Below are 25716 nucleotides of genomic sequence, written 5' to 3'. Positions count from 1 at the left end.
GTTCCTTATAGGCTGCAATAGCAGCAATTCTCTTTTTTAAATGTTCTTTTACATCTAACATTTGGTTTAAATCTGAGAAGTTTGTAATATTAGATTTTTTTTTAATTATGTTAAAGGGTCCTCATCTTGAGACATTCATCTGGAAATAACCATGTTCCATCCAATTATCTTTACCGATGGTTTAGGCCTAACTTCTAGACCCCTCCAGTGAAGAACTGGATCCTTATGTGTTGTGATCTAATTAATCATTGATGAGGAATCAGACCAGTTGAGTCAGTAAATCGAACTGCATGTTACACACATGCACATACACATGTGCACATACACATTGTAAATCATTTGTAACCGCTGCATTGTTTGTTTGCATTATGAGCCGGTTTTGTCTATTGCATCATTCATAATCAAATCGCTAACTTATAACTTTTAATTACTATCATTCATAATATGTGAGGTTGGCTACTGTATGGTAATCGTTGCATGATATCATCCCTTATACATAATCACTGCTCCTTAAAATAGGAATCCCTGATAATAATTGATGTCCTTCTGTAGCATCATATTTCTGTGTCTTTATTGAGCTCTGCATTACAAACTTTAACTATAAAAATCACTGCACATTAAAAATCATAATTTGCTGCCTTTATTTACTTATAAATTGCTTACTACATGGCATGATCTGTATAAGAAACTTTTGTCTCATATGAATATGTTTGGGACAGTTCGTTATTCTGTCCATTCTTTCAAAATTGCCTATATATCTCATTTATCACTTGTAGTATCCAGCTCATGATTATTCATTACTTTGTTTGTTCTTGATTGCCACCTTTTGATGTATAGTCGCCATCTTTATTCTTTGTCTTAATCGTTGTTCACCTTTAAACAAAGTGCTGCCATTTGTATATCATAGAGTCAACCTCCAACAAATGATTTGTTTATCAAAATCATGCCCTTCTATGAATACGCACTTATGAACAATTAATGTCTTTAAGTTTGTATTGGCTTTGAATACTATTATCATTTATAAAGATAATACAAGGAGCTTTCTTAAGATAGCAACATAACTCTTAATGAAGCTTGTCTTGTATTCGAATTTGGGTGGGGACATCACATATGAGTCTGACTCAGAAAGATGAGGTGACATTTTACCACCTCAGATGACCCTTTACGTGTTGTTCTTACAAGGAGTCAACGAGGTCTTAATCAAAACGGTACATCTCGTTTTCAAAAGCCTGCTTTTGCATCCAAGAGGAATAATCATTTTTCTAAGGCTCTCGAAAGCACTCCCAGACCTTCGAAATCTGAGCCGATAGATAAAGGTGCCAGTTCATTTGACATTGACAAATTCTATAAGTCTTTTAAAATCCAAATCTCTCTTGCTGAATATCTTAAGATTGAATCATAGCGAGCTCGATAAGCTGATTAGATATGTCAATCCAAAACATGCTAAAGCTAACCTATGTTATGAGCAGTTTATTTGCCAAGACTTCAGAATCTAGCCTATCATCTGATACTAGAGATCATACTTCCACCATTGCTGATTTAAACCAAATCATTTTTATGTATCCCTTTTCATTAATGGCCATAGACTTAGCAACTGTATTGTTGACTCCAGCACATCAAACAATGTTATGCCAGAATTTGTCTTTAAGGCCCTTGGGTTGTCCTTGACTAAAACCTTTTGGGAGATGTTGCTCCATAGATTCAAAACAAATTCCTCTAATCGACCAGATTAAAGATGCCCAATTATCCTCAGCAGCTCACCCAGGCAAAAGGCTTAAGTTAACCATTTTGGTGGCCAACATACCTGCTAGTTACAAAGTGTTTCTAAGCCAAAGTTTCAGTAAAGATTTGGGACGGCAAATTCAAACGGATTGGTCTCATGCCCTCATTCCATTAGAAAACAAGAAAGTATGTCTAGAGCCAGAAGCCAAGGCAAAATCTGTAGTCATGAAATCTAATGATCCTAGTTCTCAAATTCTCTATGATGAAATGGAATTTGCTAATTATATACTCTTTTCTGATGATGTCTATAATGAGAAATCCCTTGGTCCAGATATCTCTTCAGAATTATGGACCTTGGAGTTTGATAGTAGCTGCTCTAATTCTGGTTCCAGCACTGGGGTGGTACTAGTCTCACCTAATGGAGAGAAATTCCCCTCCTCTTACAAGTTAGAGTTTAAAAATACTAATAACACTACTAAAAATGAAGCCTTACTACTTAAAATAGCAACAGAAAATGAAAAGGGAATCAGAATGTTAAAGGTGGTTGGTGATATCGAACTTATTATTAAACAAATGAGAAATGCTTTCACAGTGAAGAATGAAATATTGAAGTACTACCGGAATAGGGTCTGGGAGGAAACCGAACATTTTGATGTTTTCTCTATTGAGGTGGTTCCCCAATATCAGAATTCCAAGGCATACTCACTATCTCAGTGTCTTTGCTTCTTTCTCACCAAAATTTTGAAAAGGATCCCTACATAATCGAAATGATATATCGGCCAAACGTTCTTGATAATGTGGAATCCTAGTGGGTTTTTGAGAACGACGGGCAAATCAAAACGTTCATAGAAAATGCGGAAATGTTTAGGGATACCTTTTTCGAAGGAAGCCAGACGGGGTGCAAAGAATTTTGTCTGGACAAAAAGAGGGGATTGGGAGAACATATGATACAGCTGAAGGGAAACAAAATTCCCAAGGGGTTTAGTCACTCTTGACCTTAAATTGGTATGTGTCAATAAATGTTGAATGTCAGAAGAAAGAAATAAGTTGATGAAGCTTTTTGTTAGATACAAAGATGTGCTTGCCTGCTGTTATGATGATCTAAAGAACATTATAGGAGGACAACTTCAGCATCACACACCATTCAAGCCAGGGATCTCTCCTTTCAAGCAGAAACAAAGAAACTACAATCCCAAAATCACAAATACAATTTTCAGGTAAATCAATAAGATGCTATAGGCAAGAATTATTTACCTTATTCATCATTCCACTTGGATAGCAAATATTTCTCCTATACGCAAAAAGAATGGGGAAATAAAGATGTGTTGATTTCAGAAACCTAAACTAGTCTTCTCTAAAAGACTGCGACCCCTTGCCATATATGGATCATGTACTACAAACAGTTGTTGGAGCGCAAACGACGTCTATGTTGGACGAAGTTTTGAACTATAATCAAATCAGTGTAGATAGAAAGGACCAACATAAAACAACTTTCATCACACCTTGGGGAACGCTCGCATACAATTGTATGCCCTTTGTTGAAATTATAGCTAGCTCGGATTATGTTTCAAATTTAAATGTTGCATAAATGCAATTCAAATTTGGTGTATAACTTGTGCGATTAAATTACTATTGGGATGGGCCCAAAATCACACCATGTAACTTGTGATTAAGTTAAATGTAAGGGAGACTCGTAATGTAACTTGTAATTGAGTCCAGCCCCAAATAAAACGAGTGATATGCAATTATTTATATAACTTGTAATCAAATTATTGGGTTCGGCCCAATTGAAAAATGTAACTTGATTTGGGCACCAAACTTGTCAAAAGGAAAATAATATGAAGAAGTCGGTCTAATGAGGCTAGGCCAACCTATGTAAGAGGATTGAGTCTTGTATCAGCGCAATCAGACATATACATTCAATCAATCATTCCTAGCAATCAAATATTCTGCCCTAGCGAATATCCTCTCTGGTCTTCTTCAGCAAATTGGTCTTCATAAAATCAATGAATTGCTTCATAAAAGCTGGGCGAATTTGTATGCCAGACCAGGCTGTAGATCTCCTTCACATATGTGCTAAATATTGTGCATCTCAAGCTCCATTCCAGTTTGGATCTGTGCATCTTCAGGTAGCAGACTTATTGGCAGATTTGTTGGGTGATATCAGATTAGGGTCTGCACATAAAGGAATTTATATTGACAAAGCACTGCCCAAGATTGGGAGTCTTATCAGATTAGTGATCTGATCCTTATTGTAATTGTAATTTGCTCATACTAAAGGGTTTTGATCTGGATCTTTGATGTTGGGTTTTTTCCTCCAAGAGGGAGGTTTTCCCAGGTTATATTGTGTTTTGTGTCTCTTGTGTGTTTACATTTAAGTTAATTTCCGAGCTTACTTAAATCTGATCACTAAAACTAACACCCTTTGGCCAAATTAATGCAAGTGCCACTTTCCAAAGAGCTACGAACCTGTCATTTGGAGATCTAAGAAATAAGATCATTGTAATCTACTTCGATGACTTGATTGTATTCTCTAAGAAAAGAGAAAATCACCTAAAGGATCTGGAAATGATTTTGCAAAAGTGCAGAGAATGTGGTTTTTAATTGAATCCTATGAAGTCTATTTTCATCAACACATCATCTCCAAGGAAGGGATAAGAATCAATCCTAAGCAGGTTAAAGCCACCCAGCAATCGAGTTTTCCATCTAGCAGGACGGGTGTAAAATCTTTCTTTAGTCAAGTGAACTTCTTGAGGAAGTTTGTCTCAGATTTCTCTGAAATCACTAAACATATAGTAGATATGATGAAGGAAACACAAGTTTTTAAGTGCAATGATTCTAGTAAACAAGCACTTGAGAATAATATAATGTCCCCCTTTTGGGGTTTACCTAGTTTAGTCCTAAGACAACAATTCTAACTTAAAGTGAGAATTATGATATATTAATAAATATAATTTTATCAAAACTAAATACATTTCATTATAACAACTAATTTAAAATTCTAAGAATAGACCGGAGGATAGAACTTATCTTTATAACTTTCTCTGATTTGACAATGAGAGAAATACTATGACTGATAGAATCAATGATGTCTGCAGATCTGAAAGTGTTGCTCCTGATTTGGATATGATTCCTCACACAAGATGATAGCCTTTAGATGACTTCCTTATGTAGTTAACATCTCACACATATTTCATTTTATTTGCTTCATTGATTTGTATTTATTTTCCTTGAATGATCTGCCTTTCTATATTTTTTATTTTTATCTCCTCCAATATGTTTTATAAATATGCTAAATTATGCTTCTTAAATCTGCTATAATCTTTCTCTTCATCTCCTTCACAAAATCTACTTTTGACAAGTCTTCTATTATATTTCTCTTCATATTAATCTGCCGGTGTCCTTCTGATCCTTTTAAGAACTGCTTGTAATTCTGATTTGAATCTGTTCCAATATGCTCAAAAATCTTCTTTTAACCTTGCATAAAACTTCCTGTACAAATCTGTTATGTTCCTCTTCTTAGCAATTCATGAATGTATATATCTTTCGCAAGATCTTCCCTTCAACGTGGCTGGAGTATGTATGATATATCTTATTACCTTACACTTGCTTTTCTTTTTACACACAAACTTCTCATATTCTCTTTATATTTCTCTCTCTATGAAAAGAGACATCGCTTACAAATGAGACAACCTTTTCAATGGATATGTCCCTTGTTAACCTTTAATCACTGCTTTAGATAATCATCTCTATGACTTTAATCGCTGCTTTAGAAGACTTTTAAACACAACTCCTTCATAGATGAATACACACTCTTCTTTTGACACTGCATATAAGTCTACATACAATATTCTAGTTCTTCATACTCTCACCTATTCACGCCACACCACACCTTTATATTCTTCACCCTCTATTTACTTTTATACCTTATTGCACCTTTTCATGAATGGAGAGGACTCTTAGAAACAAATGTGTTTGTGTGTAAACAATTCTTAACAATATAGTTGTTTCTTTAATTGTTGATTATGAAGTCACCCCAACACGTATACAATAATATATTTGTTGTTTGTCTTAATAACAAAGCACTTTTTTTTTACCGCTTCACCTTAATACTCTTAATAACTGCTCCTTAACGCTTTGATTAGAATATGAATTGGTTTATTATCATATAACTGATTATCATATTGACCATTTTGTATTGGTTTATTATCATATAACTGATTATCATATTGACCATTTTGTCTTCCACCGATGGTTTATATTGTGCTTTCTTGACTGCCATTTCCACCATTCTCTTATGCTTTTGTCTTAATCATTTGGAGATCAACATACATTGCAATTATATATATTTTCTTTGTTTGTTTGATTGAAGCCATATTTGGAATACAGTTCACTGCATCTGTAGGATTTAGTTATCGCTGCCTATATACTTCTAAACCATTTATTATAATCCATCCTATTATCATATGATGTCATTATTATTAATCACTTTGGACGCTGCAATATATTGCTAACCAAGTCACCACCTTGCTGTGCATTACATCGCTGCTTACTCATGATAAATCCATTCATATCCTTTCGTAAGGACATCTCTGCCTTAATAGTGATCACTGTTATTGCTTTATTTAACATCTTTCATATAAAGTGTAACAGATTGTAGCCTTTATCCCCTCACATACAAGCGCTGCACTTTATGAGTTGTTGTGTTCTCGATATGAGGTTGTTATTTTGCCTTTATAATAAACCTCAACCTTTACATAGATCGTTGTATGATGTTGCTAAGACATCGACCATAAAGCTGACTGTTGTTGCATATGTTCACCGCTGCAGATTACACCACATAGTGTCGTACCAAAGTTGACTCCAAGGAATGATTGCCTGTCTTAAGTAAATTTGTTGTAATGTCTCTGATCATTATACATATCCTTCACTTGATTATCACTTTTACAATTTTGTCTCTTTGGAGACTTCACAAAATTGAAGGAGTACTAGTGATGTAAGCTTCAAGGAAGCTAACAGATAACAAGGAAGCTATTGTGCACGCACCAGTTTTGGTTCATCTAGATTTCAACAAATACTTTGTTATCTATTGCTATGTGTCTGAACACACTATGTCAGCCATTCTACTGCAAGCTAATGAACAGAAAATCGAAGCACCCATTGCCTTCAGGAGTGTTGCCTTGAAAAAGCATGATTTAAATTAGTCTCAAATAGAAAAGCATGCTTTTGAAGAGTGAAGGCAGTTAAACAGTTTAGGTTCTATAGTTTACATTCCAATACTATAGTTTATGTCCTTGACCTGACAGTTGAGTGCATTATTACTCAACAGGAAATCAGTTGTAATAAGAGAGGAGCATAGATAGCCAAAGTGTAAGAATATGATTTGGAAATCAAACCAACCAATCTGGTCAGAGGTCGAGGCATATGCAGACTAATAGTTGAAAATGAGCCTGAAGCAGCAGGAGTCCCCATGGCATTGTCAACTTGCAGGATCCGTGGTTCTCTAATATTGCCTTTTATCTTACTTACAGTGAAAGTCCTTCACACCTATCACCTAGGGAGAAAAAGGATCTGAAATTGAAGTCAGCAAAGTATATCATCTCGAATGATACTATGTACAGGAGAGGTTTGGATGGAATATTCCTAAGTGTCTCGATAAAGATCAACAGCAAAAACTTTTGAAAGCTTTTCATAATGAAGCTTGTGGAGATCATTTTTAATTTTTTATATCTACTGTGATCGTTTTTAATATTTGAGGCAAAGATATTATTTGCCAAGCATGTTCAAAGATGCATACGACTAGGTGGCTAGATGTGAGAAGTGTAAGCAGTTTGCAGGTAAGCCGCAATTAGCAGCCTTCTCACTCAAATCAGTAGTAATTGAAGAACCTTTTCAGCAATGGGGTCTAGACTTTATTGGACCAATCAACCTGCCATCAAGTGTTGGTCATACACACATACTAACGGCAACCGATTATTTCATAAAATGGGTGGAAGCAATACTAGTAAAGCATACTACATCAGAGGTAGTTCGCAATTTTGTGAAAGCATCCTGGTGTATTTTAGAGTTCAATTGATGCTGGTGTCTGACAATGCTACCAAATTTTCATCCTCTAAGGTGATGCTTTTCTAGCAACCACCAACTCTTGTAACACTAGTATATAGCCTTTAGTTGCTATAGTTATCTCCCTCACCATTTCCTATAAGTTTGCCAACCTTAAAAGAATTAATGGAAGCCCATCAATGTGAATACGTCAGACAATGTGTTCATCAACATTGTGTCTCACCTTATTTTGAAAAGCCCTTATAATGGGCCCATATTCTTGTCCTTTTGCAAGAAAGGGAGGGACTATCATCTTCTTCTAAAGATAGTCTCGCAAAGGAACAAATGCACTATAATCACTATTGGTGTGCTCAAGCAAGGCTTTGTAAATAGCTTGTAGAATCCCTTCTTGGTCAAAAGGATGCGAGTTTCATCTTAATTTCTCAACCTCATTGACTGCTTCCTCTTTCTCTTTGATAATTGCAAGAATGTGCCCCTTTCATAAGAGTGTTTTATCAGCACACTATAAGCTCTAATTCATTGGTCAGCAATTCAAACAAGTGGGCTTTCACTTGACAAAAATACGTATTATATTAATTTTGACAATGTGATGCAATGTGTAAGAAAAATTGTCACTTTTTCATTCATAATGATACCTTTGGTGGTTTGAATTCATATTGATGTCTTTTTGTTTTTTAGGGGAGTTACCTTAATGATAAGGAGGTGTAGAAATCAATAGGTATTCAACCTCAAGAAGGAAGAGACTAAGCTCTAACAAGATAGGAATAATATGAAAAAAGTTGATCGAAACATACAATGCCACCTGAGGCCTATAACACACTGTAAAAGTTGATGATTTGTAATGTTCCTGATGTCACAAAAGTTTGCACCCCTACTGAGCTATCCTCTCAGCAACCTCGTGAAACGTGGAAACAACTCTAAAGTGTGGGACATGTGCAATGGGGTTGTGTTGTGACCTTTTCACACATCACCCCATTGCAAACGAGGACCAACTCTCTCCTGCTTTTCGCGTTAGTTAGTTTAGGGTTTTGGCAACATAGTGGGCAATTTTGAGTTCCCATGCCCGAGTCTCAGATTTTTGACCATGCCTAATTGTCGTTTAGGGTTTTGAAGTTATAGGATCAAGTGCATAAAGTTGAGATTTTAAACAATCCTAATTTTGTCTAAGTGTAGACCTTTTGAGCGTTTAACATGTTTTTGAACATCCACATCGATGATTTTTAAGTGCTAAGGTATTTTAAGACCTTTAGGAGTTGTTTTCTCGCTCCTAGGAAGTTAATCAAGTTGATTTTGCACTTTATCCTGATAGGTTTCCTTCGCTTTATCCCGATAGGTTTCCTTCACTTTATCCCGATAGGTTTCCTTTCGTTTATCCTAATAGGTTTGCCTAAGTCCCGCAGCGTTTTATTGAAAATTCTAAGTGTTCAGAGGATTTTGAGTGGTTAAATTGTTAAATTCTGGATGAAAATCCATGTTCTAAGGGTCAAAATGTTAAAATTCCAGACTGGAAGTGCTTTTCACCCACATTCCTGATGACCCATGGTTTTCCCCCACTCAAAATCCTGACTGGTGGTGAATTTCCCCTGGATTCCAAATGGACCTCATTTTTCCCCCACTCATTATCCAGACATGGGGCGATTTTCCACCAAGATGCTTAAAATTTGACTAAATATGGGAATTTTTCTTGACAACCCACGATTTTCCACCAGGACTACGGATGACTTTAATGAGGACTAAAATGATGATTCCTGATGCCTATCGATTTTCCACCAGGACTTTTATGACGAGACTTTGTAGATTTTAATACGAATAGCGATTCCAGACCTTAGGCGAATTTCCACAAGTGATGATTTTAATGATTTTGGATCCGGATAACTGTCCAGACTGGGGTCGATTTTCGCCTAGGGCGATTTTTTGTGCTAAGTGGCAAGTTTGAATTGGAATTTTCACTCTAGACTTTGATAAATTCCCCCCTGGAGACATTTTTGTGCAAAGTTGATGAAATTATGTTAGGATTTTTATCCTAATAAGGGTCGGTTTTCCTCTATATGTGCATTTTGAACATTTTAATTATTTTTATTTGGATTTTTTTAATCCAAATAGGGTTGGTTTTCACCTAATGGTCAATTTGATTTAATTTTTGAAATCTTTTAAAAAATTGACCCACATTTAATTGTTTTTACAAACGTCAAAGATTATTTAAAAATAAAAAACAATTAATAAATGATTTGCAATAAGCATTTAATGAATTTCACCTTCTAGAAGCAAATTGATTTTCCCCAGGCAAGTATAAGTAACAATGTTTTATCCCACATTGCTTGTGTGATAATAATATTATCACACTTTAAAGGAAGGTAGCCAGCATTATAATAATATTATATTTGCCAAGTGTGTTGCTTACTTAGGCGATTTTTCCTCCAGTTGGCGAATTTGTTCAAGTGTCAAGTTGACACCATTGGGCTGAAGATTGTTTTCACTGCTTATTTCCCTTCATTCCCAGCCTAAGCGATTCATTTTTGGCTGCCATTGGAGGAGATTACTTGCAGATTTTTCAGACTTTGGCGATTTTGGTTAGGTGGCACCGTTTTTGGGAGAAGGACGATTTTTATTTTGGGGAGGTTTTACCTCCATTTTTGGCGATTGTTCTCCTTGGTTGGTCGTGCCATAGCTGGGAGGTTGCTGATTGTCATTTTCAGACCTGATTTTCACCTTTTTGCTGAGATTATTGACCTCCATTGTTGGCTGAGCACATCATTTTCAGACATGCATTTTCATTCCCATCTGACTTCCACCTAAGGCAATTGTCTAGAGGCTGATTGGAGGAGTTTTGAGTGAGTTTTCAGAGCTTCCAAGTGTTGTTGCAGGTCTGAGACACCATTGTTGCAGGTTGTCCTCAAAAAAAATACCATTTCCAACTACTTTCCCACCTTGGCGATTTTGCTTGGAGCTCATTCCTTTGACTTTTCATGATCATTTTCAAGGTTTTTATCACTTTGCAAGGTGCTGGTAAGTCTGAAACACACCATTTTCAGACTTGTCCTCAGAAAAATTTATTTTACGAGCCACACATATGCCCGGAATTGGTTGTTTTCATCAAATTTTTGCATAACAAGCGATTGCTACATGATTTTAATGACTGATTTCTAGAGTTGCAGGTTGTCTTCAAACTTGTTGGCAACCATTGTTGACCTCAGAAAGGTCACTTTAGACAACTTTTGTGTGAAACCGCTACTTTTCACACCTTTCCTAGTTCAATTCTCGATCTAGGATACTAAGTATTCATTAGGAATGTGGATAAATTTCCTGATTTCCATTCTTAAAATTGTCTAAATCATTTGGAAATCAGAACTTGTTATCAGGAATATTTTCCAAAGTTGCTAAATTCCAGCTTCGTACAGGTGCAATGTCAAAGTCGGGAATTAGCATCTAGAAGGAACAACAGAGGATTGTTGAGACAAGATTCTATCCAGAATCCAAGATGTCATCCAAATGGAAGGAGATTACAGACACGAACATGCATTCCTGAACATGGGCCAGATGCGACAACAAATGTTCGGAATTGGAAGCCAGATTCCTTCCCCAACTTATGTGAACATTATGAAGAGTGGCATTTATCGGGCTGCTAGATTCCCACAATCCATACAATGCAACGAGCCTATCTTGGAGTGTGCGCGCTGTTATGATCCTCGCTCTCAAATGATCAAGACTCCTAAGGGTACCATCATTGCCTACCCTACTGAGGTGTTTGGAATTCAACGAGGAGCAAACATGAAAGATAGAACCAAGGATGAATATGAAGAAAGATATAAGAAGATGGATGCATGCAAGACCGTAGTAAACAAGGAGTGGATGATCGATCCTAGGACTCATCATTCCAAGGCTCCCAAGACACTCATGTGCATGGATTTCAAAGATGAATATAGTAATTAAGTATTTCTGCTTAACCGAGTGATGGGGATGCCGCAAGGAGCAACATACGATGGATGGATGTTCTATTTCATCCGAGATTGTCTGAAAGGAACGTTGATCAATTGGTCAAAAATCATAAGTGAATCTGGATTTTCAGCTGAAGAATGTGGAGAGGCCCAGGTCATTCGCCATGACTTCCTATTTGGTGTATCTAGTTGCACGATTTGTTACCTACAAAGGATTAATATGCAGAGGTGAAGTCGAGAATGAACAAGGACAATTCAGAAGTTATGAGTGTTATCCACAACTAAACATGTATCGAATTGAAGATTATAAGAGGATGAATGATGCATTCACTATGTACATAACACGAATGTTACAAGACGGAATCCACAGGTAGTTATCCAAGGAGGCAACAGAGTTGATAGAGAAATATGGATTGTGGTACATACAATTCCCCACTTTCACATACCTAAGGATTCACGGATTTCAATCCGAACCTTACAAGCTTCCTAGGTATCCTACTAACAGAATGATCCTATTGGAACTGGTGAGACGGCTTCTAGAGTTTGATTCTATCCAGAAGGAAAAACATAGAACGGAGATGACATTTCCTATTTCAATAGGGAAGGCATTGGAAGTTTGTCAATTTGTCATAGCAGCAAGCACAACAATTGAAGAACTTACATTCTATTGATTTGCAACATACAAAAAAAGAGAAATATTTGATCCAGATAAAAAAGTTGGAAGGATCAGGAGAGATAAGTTCATCCACAAGGTAGACATAGAAGATTATCGGGCCAACTTGATGGACAAACAAGCAATAAAAAGAAGAATGTGGTCCAAAATGTCAGTGGATTTCATGAGGAAGTGTGGACTTTTCCTCGTTCCTAATCAGATATTAGATGACAAGGATCATATGCATCCACTATATGAGAATGAAATGAAGAAGGCGATTCTATTGCCTAATTGGTCAGAACTAGAAGAGACAGATTTGAATGTATTGATGAGAGAGGTCTCGAGTTTCTCTCGAGGATGGGTAGATAATCAGATGAACAAGTTTGTTGACATGGGTGTTACTTTCACTTATGAAAAGATGAAACATGAGGAATCTGCTTCGAAAGACGATCAAAGAACTATCAGTGACATAAGGATTTAGGCGGATGAGGAGAGTCAAGCTCCCAAACAAAGGAAGAACACACCAAGAGAAGTCAAGGCTAGAGGGAAGAAAATTAAGGAGGTTAAGAAGAAGAAGCAAAAGACTATCATTCCTTCACCACCCCTCAATCTCTCATCAATCAAGGAAGTTGAAGTGCCAAGACAGAATAAGGAGTTTGAGCAATGTTCCAACACAATGATATTACCAGAGAATGTTCAGGATTTACATGCCACAACTACATCTGCTCCACCCAATGAGGATGATGATCAGCCGAGACCCCCTACAGTCCTTTTGGAGGTTAGTTTGGGGAAGAATGTATATGATATGACCAGGGATAATCTTGATGATGATGATGATGATGATGTTATCTCGGCATTGAGAGAGCCTGATCGAGAGATGTCTCGATGATGGTATGGAAATGGCCGCTATTCCTGATTGGCTGATGAGGAGTATGGAGAAAAGTAAGAAGATGGTAGAGGAGCAACCTATTGATGATATTGTTGACTACTTAGCTAGGAGCAACAAGGAGAAAGAACCTAAGAAAGATGAGATTTTGTCACATATAGATAGAGATGAGACAGGAATGTGTATCGCCTAAGTGGCTATTTCTATTGGATATGTGACGATGGACATTGCTACTCCCATGGATTTCTAGATTACTTCAATTGCCCTTGGCCTTACTACAAAGGAACAGAAATTTCAGGAGGTAGGTGGTAACCTCACGGCAATCAGTGCGAGATTGGACCGAGAGATAGATAAGAGAGAAAAGTATGAAGAAGAGAATATCAGACTTAGAGAGTTCATTGTAGGGATAAGACATGAGAATCCCATCCTTATTTCCCCTATTGTAGTTGACCATGGACTACATACACATTATGACCCAGCGAGAGATACACTCTCGGAGGTGGAGAAATGGATTGAAGATACGAACAAACAGGCAGATGATTTCCTTACTCACTTTGTCCAAGCTTTTGATAGGACAACGGGGCTTATATGCAATATACAGTATTTGGAGGGAGTTTGGGAAGAATTCTGACCTATTCAAGAGAAGAGTATTCCATGCCTCAAATCTTTGAAGAAAGTTCCTATGTCCACATTGATCAGGGAGAATATTGTGCAGAATGGAGATAGATACAATTTCCATGGCTGGTATTGTTCATTGGCCATGAAGAAAGCAACTTATGAGAGCGCACAAAAGAGTTGTGCAGAGATGGAAGGATCAATTCATGATATTCAGTCAAGGATCCTTGCCTCAATTGAGGAATTATTGGGAGTTGATGTTGTTGGCATATGTGCAGAATATGTTGACATGATGATATTGTGTTGTCATTGATGTCAATATGCTAAAAGAATGAACCGGTAATATGCTCAAGAGAGAACCAGTAATATGTTGAAAAGTGAACCGATAATATGATGAAGAGTGAACAGGTTTATTGAAGTTAAGCAACTGGCAAAGTGAACTGGTATAATGTTGAGAACCGGTATATGTGCAAAAGGTGAAGCGATACGTTTGTCCAAGTGAACTGGTATATGGAATGTTTTCTATCAAGGTTTAATATGGTATGACTACCGGTTGGTAGTCTCAGCTTCAGGGTTTCCGGTTTAAGTGTTTCGAGCCTGTGTGATTCAATCGATGGCATTGTGTGTTGAGTTAGCATTGTAATAGAGATCAGATCGTGTTGCCACGTCAGTCTCGTGCACGTGAAGGATCTTGCATGAAGGAGATTGATCCTATCTACCTCGGGAATGTGCGAAGTCTCTACAAACAGTGGAGAACGTGTGAAGGGTTATCGCCTCCAAGAAGCGATGAAGAACGAACGATGGAGAATGTCTTGAGATATGTTCAAAACCATTGTATTCAAATGCAAAGTGTTCAATGGTCTGGATTGAACCGACTGAATTGCTCAACCTAAATGTTTAGGGTTTAGGGTTTATGTTACTGACCTATCTGTTTCCTATAAGGTCGATGTTGTGTTTCATGTTGAAGTTGTTGGCAAATGTTGTGTGTGTATCTAAGTGCAAAGATACGTGATTCTTGCCAGACCAGATAAGAGGGTTGATACCTGCAGAGTGTGTATGCAGAAGAAAGGAACTAAAGCGGGTCTGCATAAGCATTGAGTGCTATTACCAGATCATTGTAATACCTATTGATCTCTAATCACTTCAACAGTTGGAAAATCCCTTAACAGGGTAGCTTTATCCAACTTGCTGTAAATCCTTTAACATGGTGACTCAAAGCCATTGAGTTCATAAAATCCTCTAATAAGGTAACCCTTAACAGGGTTTAACCCTTGACCAAGTATTCTAGCCATCCCTTAACCAGGTGATCCCTAACAGGATCGGTTCCTAACAGAACCTATTGTAACAATCTTTAACCGGACAAGGCTTCTAATAGAGCGGACTTCTAAAAAGTTCAAAAACAGCTTGTGGGTATTCATCCCCACCGTGGTTTTTCCCAGTTGGGTTTCCACGTGAAAAATATGTGTCATATGTGATGTCTTTTTCATGTGATGCTTTGTTGATTTTTGTCAAGAGGTGAATCATGCTGATCTAGCAAGTTATTCTATTTTTAATGATAGATTACTTGTTTATGCACAAGGATAATGTGGAAATGAGAGTGTAGGTTGTGTGGTAAGATAAGTGTTTCCGGTTTATATCTTTCACAGTCTCATTGTGCTTAACCGGTAGTATTTTGGTTTATGACTGGTGTTAGTGATTGCCAGTCAAGTTCACTGTTTGCAGTCAAACCGGTTCAGTAAAAGTTTTTGTACCTGTACTGATTCACCCCCCCTCTCAATACCGGTTTGGTACTCACTGTTCATCATTGTGTTATTAGATGTCAGTGAAGCCAGTGGGTTACACTTAGCAGAATTGAGAGACAAAATCAAGTTCGTGTACTTCAATCAATTGGACTCTTTGAAGAAGAGTCAGATGGATGACTTGATCTCTTTGTTGATTCATGTCCACAATTCGCAAAAGCATATGCCAGATTGGGAGAACACTTTGGATGCTTGCTCGGATGCGTTGGATGTGATTGATCTACAACAGGATACCTTACCCAGCATTTTCATGTAGGAATTAGATTCTGTATTGGCTAGATTCTTGGATTATGTTGTGAGAGAAAGAGATGGAGGTCAAAATCTTCTAGAAGATTCCTTATTTGATGACTAGGTGTCTTTCTATTAGGCAATATGTTGGTGGCTCAATTTTTTACCTAAACCCTAATTAGGGCAACTCTAGGGCTTTGTTGGCATGATCTTGGCCCTTGATTTTGATTTAATCTTGGCCATCCATTTTGTATGAGACTCTATATATACCTCACTGCCTCTCATTTGTAAGAGATTTTTGAGAATTGTTGGTAGATGCTGCAGATTTGAATATAAATTATTGTGCGACTTGATGGTGATTTTGTTTAAGTGTTGTCTTCCATTCAAGGTTCTCAATTCCTCCAAGTTAGATTAGAATTTTAGATTAGAATTTGCTTTCATGTTTATTAGATTGAATGAAAGAATTGTTGAGTATATTTGTGTGGAATCTATTTATCCATACCACTAGCCTCTTGTTGATTGTAAGTGTGTCGTGCGTGGTCAACTAGAAATTTATGCAAGATTAACTTCGATTATTATACGTCCATTGATATGCATCAAATTGGATGGTGTCAAAGTTAGATGGTAGTAATTTGAAAATCTATGAGATATACCATAGATGATTGCACTAAGCTCATGTCAAAATCTGTTCGACTTGATGGTGAGACCTTGCCTAGTTTGATTCCACTGAATTTGTTCCTCACTTCTTGCATTCTAGACTTTAGAATAGATTTCCTAGCCCTATTTCCTTTTATACTTTTCTTAGAAAGTCTTGTTAGAATTAAGTCCAGAGCTACATTGCCAAAACCTAAGTTATCAACACACCCGTTCCGCATCTATGATATGCAAAGTTGATTCGAACAATTGTGTAAGTCCCCAAGTGAAAACAACAATTCACATCGACCATTGAGTTACCCACTCAGCAAGACCTGACTGTAGAAACCTTGGAATCATTTTAGTTGATCTTACCCTTAGCATCTGAGGTGATTTTGGTCAAGAGAGGGTAAAGGACTTTGGTAATTTATTCAGATGCTTACATGTGCATAAAACACACATCAACATCTTTTGGCGCTAAAAGGAGGGCTTGCAATCATTTTTGAAGATTATGTTCTGGAATGGTGTTGCTTGAAGAAGAACTTATTCAAGGTGAACAAAGAGATATCATTTCACAGTTCAATTTTCTTGCTTGGAGAAAGCAAAGTAGTCACGCTGAATTCAGAAGAGTAAGAGCAGTAGTTGATAAAGAAGAGCGATTGGGAAACTTGCCTCCAATTGTCTTTGTTCCTGGAACAGATAGTCACAAGAACCAATCCACCAATCAGCACAGAAGAAATTGAACCAGTTGAGATTTCCAAGTTAGAAATGAGTTACAATGGTGATGTCCAATCCTGATAGAAGTAACGAGCTTGACATAGATGAACTTGAGGTCCAGCAGCCGAACTTGGGAAATGAAAGAAATATCATATCCAGTTTGAACAATCTTGCTTGGGAAGTAAAAACAAGTGCACCACAATACATTGGAGTTACATTTGTGCTAGACGAAGAAGAAGAGATAGCTAAATGAATTGACGCAAAAATTGAAGCACAAATTGAAAGGGATCTACTTGATCAAGAATTACAACAAGTCTAGATTGATCCTAAATAGGTCATGCTGGAGCGCATCAATTCCTTTTCACTCAAAAGATTTCAAAGAATTCTAAGATCAGCTCCAGGAGAACGAAGACATTGCGAGTTGGAGACAACCCGTAGATCCAAATTTGGGAGGCGAGAGACTTCACCAAGTTCAAACATAGAAGATAGAGACAGATTGTTCAATCAAGAGGACATGCTAGGAGGAGATAATATCTTTCAAAATCCCTTATTTCAAGATCAAGATCAAGAGGAGGACCAACAGTTTCAAGGAGAAGATCAAGCAATGGCACGGAATCAAGGTCCTCCACCAAATGGTGCTACCTGGTTGGTCACCAACCCATTACCACTTGCATTTGAAGACATTCATGAAATGCCAAAAAATCCAGAGAATTTTTGTTCGAAATATAATGCTGGAGATTTACACAGAAGGGCGGAAGATCACATCAAGATGTTTGAAGACCATTTGAGAAATAGACCGATTGAGTATGGAGATGTGGCTTGCAAACTTTTTCCCTATTCCTTGGGAGAAGAGGCGTATTATTGGTTCATTCATTTGCCTGCAGGGTCCATCACCTCATGGGAAGAATTAAAGGATGTGTTCATTGGAAAATTTGGTATCCGGATTTCCCCATCGGAGTTGCATAGACAGTTTGTTGAATGCAAAAGACAAGAGCACGAACCTATTACTTCATTCAACAACCGATTTCCAAAAGGCTTATAAAAGGTTGCAAACTCCTTATCTTATTCCAGATGCTCGAGAGATATACTATCATGCTCTAGATCCACTTACAGCAATGTTTGTGTGAACTAATCCCTCTCCAACAAATTTGAATGAAGCATATGCAAAGGTAATAGAAGTTAGTAAGGTACTATGTCAGAATCTAAGTGGACCTTTGCTCAATTTGGGGTCGCCCGCGGCCACAAATCAAATTTAGAATCTAAATCAAGCTTTGGTGCATCATATGCCAATAAAGAAGCAAGTTCCACAACCGATGTATCCAATAGTTCAATCGTCAAATCAATTGGTACTCCATCCTAGAGCACCCATTTCTCAAGCTCCGCAGACCATCCAATGTACCTGCAAAATGTTGTGACATCCAAGAGGACACAAGAGAAGGAAGAAATGAAAGAGTTGATAGATCAAGTAAAGAAATTATCTACAAAGGTTGCTCATTTGAGGAACCAGAACAACCAGCTCTACAGTATGCATAGAAATTACCAAGGTGGTAATCAAAATTATCAGAACAATAATCAGAATTATCAAAACAACAATCAAGGTTACCAAAGCAACAATCAAAATAATCAAAGTGGTAACAACCAAGGATATCGTGGTAACAATCAAAACTATCAGAAGAGAACGTGGAATATTGCACCCAACAATGGAAATGTATCGTCACCTCTTGACAATCCGCCAGCTTCAGAGAGTCGACCGACTGATAGAGTCTTCCTTGCGGAGCCTACATTATCAAATTGGTGCAGATTACACAACACGAGTCAGCATTCAAAGTTACATTGTCCCGAATTCAAGGTTGTAGCTGACATTTTTCAACAGGAAGTGCATAACAATGAAGCATCAGAGAGCACTCCAACAATGGGATATGAAATTGTCCCCACCACAAGATACGATCAAGCATTAATCATTGAAGATTTCAAATTTCCTCCAATCTGCGAAGAAAGTTTAGTATGTGAACGGAGCGGGAGATTTCCACCGGAATCAGCTAATGGACCTATGGTTCCACCTAGTTCCTAGTTCAAGGAAGAGAAAGGCTTGAGAACTTGGAATTTTTGGATTCTGGGTTCAAGGAAGAGAAAGGCTTGAGAACTAGGAATTCCAGGATTCTGGGCTCACGAAAGAGAAAGGCTCGAGAACTGAGAATTCTAGGATTCCGAGTTCAAAGGAGAAAGAAGGCTTGAGAATTGGGAATTACGAGATTCTAGGATTCCAGGTTCAACGAAGAGAAAGGCTTGAGAACTGGGAATTCGGAGATTTCGGAATCAAGGAAGAGAAAGGCTTGAGAACTAGGAATTCTGAGATTCTAGGATTTTGGGTTCAAGGAAGAGAAAGGCTTGACAACTGGGAATTCTGAGATTTCGAGATTCCGGATTGAAGGAATAGAAAGGCTTGAGAACTTTCGCCTTCCGTCAAGATGACACTTAACATTTCATGATTCCATTGGTTTTGTCCTTGACCAAATAACATATCTCTGATAGATTCTCACTGATGGACCAAGGATGTCATAAAATGACAACAATTCCCAAATTTTCATAAAGTAGCTTAATTAAATTAATTGATTAAGTTGTCCAAATATTTAGTTAATTTATTAAAGATGACATTAATTAATTGATTTAATTATAAAATAAAGTGAAAAATAAAATAAAATAGGTCACTTTATTAAATAAAGTTTTCCAAATGATATCAAATATTTAAGTCCGCCTAATCTTCTAGATGTTTTCGGTAGTGCCTTATATGGAGGTTGGTTGGGTGCGGCAACGCATGCTTTTGAATTTGAATTGATAATTTATAATTTGTGAGGATGAAAACCTTCAAGAGTTTGTGAGAAGGTTTGGACTAATATCTAGCTCTTCCAAAGGGGTATATTCATGACCAAGTCTACATCTGTGCAAATTTGGTAAGTCTCCTTTGGATACAAATTTGGTGATTGTTTCATAATAAATACAAGAATTTTGCTAGGAGATATTATGGGAGTCAAATGGTTTAATTTCTAATATTACGGTGAGTTCTAATACTTGAGGCCTCTTTCAATATTGGAGATTTATATTATGAAGTCATAGTGATTAGTATTTTTGTATAGAGAGCCGAATAAGATAAAGATTATTTTATTTGTGTTATATCAGTGTAATACTCTCAACTCTTGGCATGAGCAACATGTTATCTGAAAGATAAACTTGTCAAAGGAAATATATCTATTATTATCTCTAATGTAGTGTGATGTCCCACCCCAGGTGGAACACTAGGAACTGCCACTGAACAACCTACTTGTTTGTTTAGATTAAAAATACACTGTTTTTCTTTTAAGGTGTTCTTTCAAATCTAGACATAAGTGCATAAGTGTGTATTTTGTTTGGGTTTTGGTTTTGTAATGTTTGATGAACCAATGTGAAGCCAAGCAACATATTGCATATAACTCAAACTAATAATAAAACATGGATTTGTAATCTTGAAAGAGTAATTTTCAGATTTGATTCAGTTTAGGAATATTACACAATTCCCCAAGGGATTACAAAAACATATGATAAATAATGCTACTAACCCTTATAAGCATACCCGAAAAGGTTGACCTTCGTAGGAATGAAGTATGAAGGAGTTGTAAAATATTTGCAAGTCTGATTTGTAGTGGCAGCCAAGCTGGTTACTCGGAAAATAAATTAAAATGTTCCAACTTCTTCAAGACCGATATGAAAGCTGTCCCAATCTGCTGGTGATGACTTGTATTTGCATACCCAACATTTATGATGCAGATTACTTTTCTTTCTTGGCTCCAAACATCCTCAAGGAGGGACGGCCACACAGGTAGACACCTCTCTCAGCAGTAGCAACAAAACTATCAAAATACTAACTCCAAACTCCTCTTCTAACTGCTGTAATCTATCAATAAAAGGCTGCTTTCTAGCTTACCAAAACTATATAAAGGAAGGAGAATAGTGACATCTCTCCACTCTAAGCAGCCCAAGAGGGGTCGGCCTAGCATAAAGGCAGGTCACTCAGAAATTATGTTAAAGCTGCTCCAAACCCCTTCCAAAAACTGATACAAATACCTTCAAACTGCTGGAAATGGAATTTCATACAAACCCCAATCCGAAAATGCATCAAAAGACTATTGTTCACTTCCAACAAGCCAAATAGGGGGTGGCTAAACAAGCAAGCTCCTCTTTCAGATTTCTATCACCAAATACCTCTTCCAAATCTGGTTTCTTTGTAGCCCAACTGAGATCCCTGAAGTAGAATCTCCTTGCACACTCTTGGCTGGTCTCTCACAGCTGCAACTGTGTTTACTTATAGAGGTTTTCATCTACAATAACCAGCTCAAACCCTAAGGTTTAGACAAGCTCTTCTAAGGAGATAAGAACAAGATAAAAAACCACAAAACATAATGCTTTCTTCACCTCCAAGACTCTTTTATCCTTCCTCAATGCTACACCCAAATTAGGGTTTCAACATGGATGCCCACTTATGGCTTTAGGTTGAGTTTAATTTAGAGTTAAATTAACTTATTATATCAATTCATTTCGTCTTAATGAAACCTTTTTAAAATAATTCATTTTTGCCTTTTAAGACCCCTTTAATATCTCCAATAATTTTATTATAACGTCAATTTCATGACTTAATAATTATGGCTTTGTTCAAGTCACTTTATTATCATAGAAACATCACAAATAACCATAAAATGAGTTAACTCCATTTTCTCTCTCCTAGGGACATCTAGCAAGGAAGCACCTCCCTCTCTCTCTCTAGACTCATCTATGTCTTTGAAGGAGATATTCTAGGATTTAATCCAATTTTTGACTGGCAACTTGGAGATAACATCATTGTCAACTAATTCAACCCATGTTTACTCTAAAGTGCCCTCTTAAATAGGAGAAAATCACCAGTCCAATGTCCTCTGCCCATCCTTATCAATCTACGAGGACTTCGTTAATAGACTGGTCCTGATCTGCTGACATTGGCAGGACAATACATGAATTTAATCATATGGTGTGGGTCTAAATTATAATATTATTGCCTCGAGGTGGGGCCCGATCCATGTTTTGCTATATCTCTCTCCAGCTATCAGTTTAAAATTATAATATTTTGAATGTCTTTAAGAAGCTCAGAATTTAACAAGGCAAGAACATAGTGAAAAATAAGGCAAAAACATATGATGGTGACCTTAGGCAATAACACTTTGTAAAACTTGATGTTAAGACAATAGATTTGCAAGTATGCGTGTGTCAGAGAGACCGTGCTAGCACATATCCAAATGACGTGTACCTAAATAATGCACTTAACCACACAAGATTACAAATTCTAACATTAGGACCTTGATTTGGGTGATGAAAGTGGGAGAATTGGGGGGAAAAGAGGTGAAGACAAGCATATGCCCAAACAAGCAATTCAGTTGAGAGTACATTTTGATCTAACTGCCCTTCCAAATTTTGGCACCATATAACAAGGGCTCATTTAAAAAGAAAACTCTTCGCATTAATTTGTAATATTTATTAACATTACCATATCAACTAATTCGGGTGAGAGTTGGCATTGACATCTGCCCAAATGACTGTATCAATAACATTACAAGAGTTAATGCACATTTCATGCATATCCCTGGCATAGAGGTTGACTCTTGTGGCAAGGTCTCACTTTAAGAAAGGAATGAGATGATCCAATAATCAAATGGCTAGAACATAATCATTGATAAGTGAATTGACATTAGACACCATCCACCCATCAATACTACAGTTGCATGTAAGGAATAGCCTTACTTCTTTAGGGAAAATACAATAAGTTTCAATGCAAATAGCTTGAGAAAATGCAAATACAATAAGTTTAAATTTAGATACTAAGAGATACCATAGAGGAGTACAATCCTCAAATTGTGGTGTAGGTGCTTACTGATGTAACATAAATGTGCAAATTAGTTCAGCCCACCCAGAATCTACTCAATCCTTTGTTACTTGCATGCTATGAAAAATTCACTTATGGACATTGGGTAAATCAAGTGGGTCAAAATGGTTGTGGTTAATGCAAGGGATGTGCATATGTTCATTCGAAACCACCACAATTCATTGACCTTGTTTCAGTCCTTTTTGAGGAAAGAAATCCTCAAGCTAAAAAAGACCCAAATTTGTTTCAGTGACTTCTGAGAATTGGGCAGCAGATGCACACACACAAAACATATATACATATATAGTACTCAATCAATCTTTATATCCATAATCAAATCCCAAAATTTTATCATTATCAAATCTAAAATACAATTTCAGTACCTCTTCAAAAGCTCGCTGCAGCTCTGGATTGAGCTTGGCAACAGATTCTGCAGCATCCTTAGCAATTTGAAGGTGTCTTTTGCACCGTTCAAGCTCATCCTTGCCTGTCAAGTAGTCCAGTGAACAATGATTGAAGAACAACATTGCCATTAGCAACACTAAACTGCATTGAGCATAGACCTCAATTTCAGACTTCAATTGGATTACAAGTTATTTTCAAAAAACTACATCTATATGTTAGACATGTAAGGAAGAAAGTTAGCTGTATATATTAATTGAACAAGTGATCAAATGAAATAATCAGATATTGTAACTACCTGGTCTACCAAAAACAATCATCTATGTAAACAAACTCTATCAAAAATAGCTATAACACCCATTCTGCAAGGCTGAAGTCAAGAAGTGATTTCGATGAACTCAATAACTATTTCTGATCTCATAATAGTTGAGCCTTAAACATAAATAGCCCTTCCTCCACTTGTAAACAAAGTAAACATGATGTTTTCCCTGATTATAATGTTCCTGCTCATGTTAAAGGCTGAACAAGAGGCCAGTAAGGTAAAGTGCGCCTGATTTCTAAAAGATAATAAAAACAAAAGAAAAAGCTTAAATGCATTCAAGATGAACACAAATCAGCAGACTTAAGGCAAACCCAAAAGAGCATGCTTAAAGGACAAAAAACAAACAAAAACATAGCCAAATTGATAAAGTCGGCACTCAGCAATCTGATGAAATGATATTGTAAGATCTAGATAGTTCCTATCGGTTACCCTCAATGACCATGTAAAAAAGTTAATCAATTATAAAATAATGCCATCAGTGGGGTCTCACCACCTTAAGTGACCATGTAAAGGATGCAATACGTCATAGCTAATATGATTTGTATTTTACAACCTTGTGTTCATTTCTTTGTTGTACAAAATTTCCTAGGTTCAAATGCTGGATTATAAAGTCCAGCTTCCAGGATAAAAATACCCCAATATAATGTGGACAAGTCAATGCAAATAAATCAATAAGGAAATTAAAAGATAGCATGTGCTCTTAATTTTCAGATATTTGCTTCTTAGTATAGTCTTTCATAGTTAAAATACCAGCACTTTCATTATTTTCTTATTGGGATATCTGACAGTGGTGCAATGTTGAAATGATTTTCTTAATTTTCCAAATTTCTCTTCTGTTTACCTTATCAGTATTGTCTCTCCTTTACTTTACACTTCAATTTGCTAGTGTTGTTGATAAAGTACACAAACTCTAAAATTCCAATGGTTTCATAAACATTTTGGCACTCATGTTCTAAGTGCTTTAATGGAAATATAAGTTGTATATTGTACTAGTCTACATTTGCGATCAAACTTTGATCATATTAGAAAATGATCTATTCTTGAGGATATTAGTGTCTTGGCAAAAAAGAAACTAGTTTTTCACCCACTGTAGGTGACTAGATTTAATGAAACTGCTGAATTTTCCACATACTAGATTACTGATTGAATAAGGCTCAGATAATTCCATGGCATGGTTTGCTTATCCCAATGCATTCCAATTATGACAGTCTTGTATCTGAGCTGTATACAAATATAACACAAAAAGTGTGTATCAGAAAACTCAAAACTGTCCATGAAGCAATGTCTCATGGAGTTTTCTAATGGGGGGACGAGGGATGCAAGAACAGGTTTCAAGAACAAGGGGACCAAGGGCCTAAGTTTGGAGACATCGAAGGGTGGTTCTGATAAGCAAATAGTAATTGAAGAAACGGTTATAAATAATGTATTACAATAACAATTTTGAATGTTCGAATGAAATTTTGGCAAATTAATAAAATGGCAAATACTAAACACTATAATACTTGAACACTACTAAAATTTGAAGTGAAATTCAACATTAACAATTTAACATTAAAGTTTGAACGATGAAAATTTCAAATTCGAGATTTATATTATATCCAAGATTTCATAGAGATGATTGCAACGATTACAATGATGTAAAAATAACAAAATATAGTGAAGGGAGGCCTTTCATCATCCCCAAACTCCTCATCACTAGAACTATTGGACTCCACATGGCCAAACTCCGCCAAACTAATACCAACCAGCCTTGCCACTATAATTGTAGCATCCACATCAATTTGTGCTTGCTCGTCTACCTATACGTCCCATCATGTTA

The 25716-nt window shown here is 36.7% G+C and overlaps 1 protein-coding gene across 1 annotated transcript in view; it reads right to left on the bottom strand.

Moving 5' to 3' along the window:
- The window catches only part of LOC131073492 (structural maintenance of chromosomes protein 5), a 133747-nt gene that overhangs the window by 6946 nt on the left and 101085 nt on the right, over positions 1–25716 (bottom strand). The window contains exon 21 of the mRNA XM_058009925.2: positions 23557–23660. Coding sequence (XP_057865908.2) covers positions 23557–23660 — 104 coding nt within the window. The remainder of the gene's footprint in view (positions 1–23556; positions 23661–25716) is intronic.

Source organism: Cryptomeria japonica, chromosome 1 (assembly GCF_030272615.1).
Source record: "Cryptomeria japonica chromosome 1, Sugi_1.0, whole genome shotgun sequence".
Lineage (NCBI taxonomy): Eukaryota > Viridiplantae > Streptophyta > Pinopsida > Cupressales > Cupressaceae > Cryptomeria > Cryptomeria japonica.
Note: the sequence above shows the minus strand (reverse complement) of the source record. Positions and strands in the feature narration are given on the sequence as shown.